Genomic DNA, 7,523 nt, shown 5'->3' with positions numbered 1-7,523 from the left:
GTTATTACTTAATTTTGTTATGTAATTGCAAATGTTAATGCACATCATAATTAAGTAATTAAACTAACCTACCAATAATTATTCTAAAAGTGAAAATTCATTTAATTATCACTGGTCAAACCACATTCTCAGTGAATTTTCATTCCCTATTCACCTAATATTAGTTTATTAGGAGTAATTGAGTATTGTCAATCAATAACTCATCTTAATAGAATAAGTAATTGTTTTTAATATTTTAAAACATGAACATTATTTAAATGTTAATTTAATTTTTTATAAATTAAAATTTGAATTTTATTAAATATCGGTTAGGGATTAAGCTAAAAATCCCATGTAAAGTCATTAATTAAAAGTAGACATCAATAATTATATGCCGTGAAATGTGTGATGTGCAACATTCGCCAGAATTGAAATTCTTTGCCCATTGCTCAGGAAATTGTCCAATTCGACTTAACTCGTCAAAGCCCAAAAACATTTGATATATAATCTTTGAGAAGAATTGCTTCACAGCCGGGAGTGAGGGAGGGGATGCGGAGGCAGAAAGACACAATGACCACATCGCCGCTGGGTAAATTGAAGAGGCTGTTGGGACGGAGGGAAATGAGGAAGGAGAGCATGGAGCTGGACGAGCAGGAGGTCGATAGGATCCTTCACCATGACTCCATGCCCCTGGAGGAATATGAAGGTACCATGGTGGGCATGCACATCTCGGACAGTGCGGACGAGCCGACGGGGTTGCCAGGTGCCCTGGCGGACAGGCAGAGCGACTTGGAGCGCCTCCCCAGAGCCATGCTGGGGATGCAGGTGAGGTTCCTGGACCAGATCCGTTTCAGGGAGCGCCGTTCGGGGGAGGTGCAACCGCTGGATGAAGAAGAGCAAGCAGGTAGGCTTGGCCCCCAAACACTGAACCCCCCAAACAACTGAACACCAACACTGAGCCCCAAAACCCTGAGAGACAGTGAACCCAAAAAACACTGAACCCCCAATGCTTAAACGCAGAACCCCAAACCCCTAACACACTGAACCCCCAAATCCCAAACACATTGAACCCCCAAACCACAAACACACTGAACCCTAAAACAACTCAACCCCCAACATTGAGCCCCAAAACTGAACTCCAAAACCCTGAAAAACTGAACGCCTAAACCCAGAACCCCTAAACCCAAAAACACTGAATCCCTAAACCCCAACGCACTGCACCCCCATAACACGGAACCCCCAAATCCCAAACACACTAAACCACAAATCAACTGAACATCCAAACCCAAATACACTGAACCCCAAACCCCCAAAACACTGAACCCCAAACCCCCAAAACACTGAACCCCCACACTCCAAAAACACTGAACCCCCAAAACACTGAACTCCAAACCCCCAAAACACTGAACCACCACCACTCCAAAAACACTGAACCCCCAAAACACTGAACCCCAAACCCCCAAAACACTGAACCCCCAAACCACTGAACCACCACACTCCAAAAACACTGAACACCCAAACCCCCAAAACGCTGGGCGCTGGACCCCTCCCAAACCACCCCCAAAGGTGCTGGACCCCTCCCAAACCACACCCAAAGGCGCTGGATCCCAAAAATTCTGGTGTGTGAGGGGAAATGACAGGGTCCCAGAGATAATGGGTAAGGGGGAGGCAAGCGTGTCCCAGAAGGTCTTTGCGAGGGGGTGTGTAGGAAGGTCTGTGAGAGGGGGTGTGCAGCAATGTCTGAGCGAGGGAGAGACGAGCGAGCATCCTCCTGAGTGTGGCTGTAATGTCTGATCATCACCTCCTTACAGTATCAAAGACACGAAGAGTCCTCAATTCGAAATGGAGCAAGCTGGCACTGGCCCTCTTTGCACTGTGTGGACTCTTTGCTGTTGCTGCCCTGGTGTTATTCTTTGAGGGTAAGACTCCGTCTTTCATTCGGTTTTACAAAGCCTCTTGTACTGACACTCCGACGGTGCGGCGCTCCCTCAGTGCTTACCCTCCGACAGTGCGGTCCTCCCTCCGTGCTGACCCTCCGACAGCGCGGAACTCACTCAGAACTGACCCTCCAACAGTACTGTCCTCCCGCATCACTGACCCTCCGACAGTTCAGCATTCCCGCAGCACTGACCCTCCAACACTGAGGCACTCACTCAGTACTGAACCTCCAACAGTGCTCTCCTCCCTCAACGCTGACCCTCCAACAGTTCGGCACTCCCTCTGCACTGACCCTCCGACAGTGTGGCACTCCCTCAGCACTGACCCGCCGACAGTGTAGCGCTCCGTCAGCACTGACCCTCCGATAGTGAGGCGCTCCCTCAGCACTGACCCTTGGACAGCATCGCACTCCTTCAGTACTGACCCTCCAACAGTGTGGCACTGCCTCAGTGCTGACCCTCCGACAGTGCAGCACTCCCTCGGCACTGACCTTCCCGACAGTGCGGTGCTCCCTAAGCACTGGCCCTCCGACAGTTCGGCGCTCCCTGGGTTCTGACCCTCCGAGAGGGGGTCACACACAGGCCGCCCTCAATTCTGATTTGTACCGACCTGATTGTGGTGCAGGCTTGTCGGTAGAGAGATCCCTCGCTGAGCAGAAGCTGGCTGCTGAAACCATGGAAGATAATACTTCCAGACTGAAGGACGAACCCGCTGTGAAAGTCCCAACGGGCAAGTGCGCCCAGTTCCAAGAAGCCTTCCGCAACTGGCTGTCGGCCTTCTGCAAGTTGGTCAGTAAGTGCTGTCTCGATAACCTCTTTTGTCTTTGGGGAGCGGCTGCCAAATTTCTACCACCCTGTTGTTCATTTTTACACTTAACCTCGGTTATTAACCAGCTTCCCTCCCTCGACCGAATCTGTTCATGTTTTTTTATTAATTCTTGCTGGGATGTGAGCGACGCTGGCAAAGCCAATATGTATTTCCCCCTCCCCAATTGTCCCTTCAACTGAAGGCAGTTCAGAGTGACCCACATTGCTGCAGGTTCGGAGTCACGTGTAGGCCGGACCCGGCACCGAGGGCAGGTTTCCTTCTCCATAGGACACCTGCCCCCATTGATATCTTAAACTTCGATCGAATGAACCCCACTCCAGCATCACCACTGCCCCCAAGCTTAACCCTCGAATTTCCAGCAAATGCAACCCCTTAAAGTAAATTGTCCCTTCCAATCTTCTCCATCCCAGCCCCTCGTAATTTTGCACCCCTCGATCAAATCGCCCCCAAACCCAGCCACTCCTCATCCTCCTGGTTTCCAAGGAGAGCAGCTCCAACCTTTCCAATCTGTCCTCTTCGCTGCAATTTTCCAGTCTTGGGTGGCAACATCCTAGTAAACCTGCTCTGTGCCCTCTCTCGTGCAGATACTTCCTTTCTGGAATGAGGCAACCAGAACTGTGCACGGTGCTCAATTTATGGTGATCTATGTTGATTTCTTTTTTCTCTTTTTTCTGACTTCATTTCTGCTCCATCATTCCCTCTCTCCCCTCCCCACACACCAGACTGCAGCAGCGAGCTGTGCAACTGATTCTGGACACCTTACGGGGGCAACTGCTACTATTTCTCCAAGAATGTCCTGGACTTGGGAGGAGAGTCGGCAGAACTGCATTGCGCAGGGTGCAGAGCTCTTTGTCATTCGCAACAGGAAGGAGCAGGTGAGCGGAGAACTGGGAGGTTTTTTTTTAGGGACAGGGTAGAGGAAGCTTTACTCTATATCTAACCCTATGCTGTACCTGCCTTTGGAGTGTTTGAATGGGACAGTGTAGAGGGAGCTTCACTCTGTGTGTATGCCCGTGCTGTAACTGAAGAGCGAGTTTTGCTGTGTCTATGTCCGTGCTGTACCTGTAGAAGGAGATTTCCTCACTGCTTCTCCCTCTCCTCATTTTCAGAAGTTCGTCGCTGGCTATGATGTACAAAAGGTGTACTGGATTGGGTTAAATGAGACCGCTGAAGGGGGATCGTGGAAGTGGGTCGATGGGACTGATGTCCAGGATGAGCTAAAGTGAGTGTTGAAAAATATCAAATTGTGTCCTATTCAACAGGGGACCTGCAGTCGGTCCTAATCCCGCAGGGGTTACTTCCGGGCTCAGTATTCTTCATTCTTCCACTAGGGGAACAGCCTAGTGTCACTGTCACTTGTTACCCATCCTTAATTGCCACTTGAGTGGACGATGGTGAGTCGCCTTCCTGAACCTGTTATGGCACAGCAGATGGTAAATGCTGAGCTGTTCAAAACCCAGAAACTTGAAACCAGCACCCCGACTGTTTTACAATTTGTATTTAATTCAAGATGTGTGACTTGAATTCAATAGTAATAAGACCAAAAAATCTTCTCGGTTTATTAGAAAACTAAATTTAACCTTTTCTGATTTAAAAAAAAAAGAAATGATTTTAAGTGTATGCACAGGTTTGCAAATTACCCAGATGATAACTCCTGGCTTCACTAGTTAATCTAACTCCCAGTTATATCTCCATTCAGACAACAGTAAAACACAGATTCAAAAGACCCAGGCAACGGAACACAATAACCTGGACTGTCAACATCAATGTGACTTCCCTTCTCTTCACTTCAGTTCATGTACAAAGCAACTTGAGGCGACAAGAGCAAGTCAGAGGCTGGGAATCCTGCAACGAGTTATTCACCTCCTGACTCCCCAAATCCTGTCCTCCACAAGGCACAAGTCAGGAGTGTGATGGGATACTCTCCACTTGCCTGGATAGGTGCAGCTCCAAATAAACTCAAGAACCTCTACACCATCCATGACAAAGCAGCCCCACTTCATTGGCACCCCATCCGCAAACTTTCATTCCAAACATCACCAATGCACAGTAGCAGCAGTGTGTGTAGCATCTACACGATGCACTGCAGCAACTCACCAAGGCTCCTTAGACAGCACCTTTCAGACCCACAACCACTACCATCTAGAATTGCAAGGGCAGCAGACACATGGGAACCACACCATCTGGAACTTCCCCTCCAAGCCACTCGCTATCCTGACTTGGAAATATATTGGCCTTTCCTTCAGTGGTACTGGGTCAAAATCCTGGAACTGTCCTCCCTAAAAGCACATTGGGTGCACGCACATCACATGGTCTGCAGCTCACCACCGCCTTCTCAAGGGCAACTATGGATGGGCAATGAATGCTGGCCCAGCCAGCGAAGACCCCATCTCGCGAATGAATTTTTAAAAATGAATTGAGTCGCACACACACACAGACACACACTATTCCTCTCCTCACAATCAATTCCAATTGCATGATGAAAATGATTATAATTTGCTGACAAATCACTGCTGTTTGTCTGGACCTGCACGGGGTCAGAGGACCGTCCGCCTCTGTAAGACGAGAAACCGAGGGACCCACTGTGGCATCGGTCCTGTTCGAGCAAAGCTCCAAATTCCCCACAGTCCTTTACCAGCTTTAAGGGGAAGAGCACGTGTGAGAGGGATTTTCCTCCCCTATGTCCTGGCCCCAACACTGAGCCCAGAAGTAACAGCAAAACCGAGCAGAGAATATCTGAGCACAGCCGTGTTGCTATTGACAGTGAGCTGGCTACACGGCATAGATTAACTCCCCTGTTTGTAATGTGAGATCTCTCTCTCTCTCCTTGCATCTCTGCTTATCTTCCCCACCACTCACCCTCCCCTCTTCCTCTTTCTACCCCTTTCTCTTGTCTGTCTCTCCCGCTCTCTCTCTTTCCTTGTCTGTCTCCTGCTCTCTCTCATTTGTCTCTCCCACTCTCTCTCTCCTGTCTCTCGAACTCACCCAAACTCTCTCATCATCTGTCTCTCCTGCGCGCTTCCTCTCTCGTCGTCTGTCTCTCCCTCTCGCCTCATCTGTCTCCTGCTTTCTCTCTCTCCTGAACTCACTCACACTCTCTCATCGTCTGTCTCTCCTGCGCATTCCCTCTCCCTCTCTCCTCATCTGTCTCTCTCTCTCGTCATCTGTCTCCCACACTCTTCGCTCTCTCATTCTCATTGTCTGACTCCCTTTTTTCCCTCCCCTCGGTCCCCTCCCCACCTCCAGATTCTGGGACAGGGGCTACCCCGACAACTATTTCGACTACGAGTTGGAGCAGTTCAAGAAATGCGGCATGATCCACAACAAAGCCTGGGCCAACGCGGCTTGTAACCAGGCCAGTCACTGGATCTGCAAACGGAGAGCGGAGAAACCACCCATCAGCCTGTGATGCCCGTCCCCGCAACCAGTCAGGGCCCCGGCAGCGAGGGCGGTGGAACGTCAAAATGTGACGGCGGGTGTTGGAAATGCTTCTCTCCGTTCGATTCCCGTGTTCGGTGTTTGAAGTTGCTGTTGCGAGAGGACATGCTGGGGCAGTGCGGCAGGGAACCAGGTGCCCTGTGTTTGGGGTGAAATCGGACGCTAACCTCTAACCACCTTCGGTCAGCCGGGGTGAGGAGGGGGTGGTGGTTGTCGAAGAGGTCTTTGTGGCCTTTTCTGATGCCCAGTGAATTTCGGATGCCATTCACACCTCATCGATCCGACTCGAACGACATCGGGTGGTGATCCTCACCAAAACCTCAGAGGGAGGGGCATTCTGCTTATCTGTGGCGCGCGTGATGTTCCTGTTCCGAAATAAAGCTGATCTTCAACGTGAGGATTGTGGCCTCTCACCTCAATTCAGTCCCCGGGAGTCCCCTGGTGTGTCGCCATTTCGGCTTGCAGGTTCATCGAACGGGACTGAGGGAGCGCCGCACTGTCGGAGTGTCAGTACTGAGGGAGCGCCGCACCGAACTTTCGGAGGGTCGGTACTGAGGGAGCGCCGCACTGTCGGAGTTTCAGTACTGAGGGAGCGCCGCACTGTCGGAGTGTCAGTGCTGAGAGAGTGCCGCACTGTAGGAGTGTCAGTGCTGAGGGAGCACTGCACTGTCGCTGGGTCAGTACTGAGGGAGCGCTGCACTGTCGGAGGGTCAGTACTGAGGGAGCGCTGCACTGTCGGAGGGTCAGTACTGAGGGAGCGCTGCACTGTCGGAGGGTCAGTACTGAGGGAGCACCGCACTGTCGGAGGGTCAGTAATGAAGGAGAGCCGCACTGTCGGAGGATCGGTTCTGTTGGAGCGTCCCACTGTTGGAGGGTTGGTTCTGAGGGAGCGCCCACTGTCGGAGTGTCAGTAGAGAGGGAGCGCCCACTGTCGGATGGTCAGTGCTGAGGGAGCACTGGACTTTCGGAGGGTCAGTGCTGAGGGAGCGCCGCACTGTCGGAGGGTCAGTGCTGAGGGAGCGCCGCACTGTCGGAGGGTCAGTGCTGTGGGAGCGCCGCACTGTCGGATGGTCAGTGCTGAGGGAGCGCCGCACTTTCGGATGCTCAGTGCTGAGGGTGTGCCGCTCTGTCGGAGAGTCAGTACTGAGGGTGTGCTGCACTGTCGGAGGGTCAGTACTGAGGGAGCGCCGCACTGTCGAAGGGTCACTAGGCCCAGCAGCAAAAATTTTTATTAAATCTGTCAATTGATACATACGCAAGTTTAGATACATTAAATATTAACATTAAATTCATCAATTGACAGAACAAATGCACATTTAAATGTGATTAATAAATGTGTG

At 51.0% G+C, this 7,523-nt stretch overlaps 1 protein-coding gene across 1 annotated transcript; it reads left to right on the top strand.

Annotated features, from left to right (window-relative positions):
- Positions 1-3,386: 3,386 nt before the first annotated feature.
- LOC144672844 (asialoglycoprotein receptor 2-like) lies at positions 3,387-6,579 on the top strand. The gene is made up of 3 exons (XM_078534820.1): positions 3,387-3,620; positions 3,855-3,967; positions 5,992-6,579. The coding sequence occupies exons 1-3, from the start codon at positions 3,537-3,539 to the stop codon at positions 6,152-6,154; spliced, it is 360 nt and encodes a 119-aa protein (XP_078390946.1). The 5' UTR covers positions 3,387-3,536; the 3' UTR covers positions 6,155-6,579.
- Positions 6,580-7,523: the final 944 nt, after the last annotated feature.

Source organism: Cetorhinus maximus, unplaced genomic scaffold, assembly GCF_964194155.1.
Source record: "Cetorhinus maximus unplaced genomic scaffold, sCetMax3.hap1.1 HAP1_SCAFFOLD_104, whole genome shotgun sequence".
Classification (NCBI taxonomy): Eukaryota; Metazoa; Chordata; class Chondrichthyes; order Lamniformes; family Cetorhinidae; genus Cetorhinus; species Cetorhinus maximus.
The sequence above is the reverse complement of the archived record's forward strand: the minus strand, read 5'-3'. Positions and strand labels throughout refer to the sequence as shown.

Bases quoted from the DNA above. Each gene is read 5' to 3' on its own strand.
- LOC144672844 (XM_078534820.1), top strand. From the start codon at position 3,537: ATGTCCTGGACTTGGGAGGAGAGTCGGCAGAACTGCATTGCGCAGGGT. The intron at 3,621-3,854 runs GTGAGCGGAGAA...CCTCATTTTCAG, and splicing joins TTCGCAACAGGAAGGAGCAG to AAGTTCGTCGCTGGCTATGA. The intron at 3,968-5,991 runs GTGAGTGTTGAA...CCCCACCTCCAG, and splicing joins GATGTCCAGGATGAGCTAAA to ATTCTGGGACAGGGGCTACC.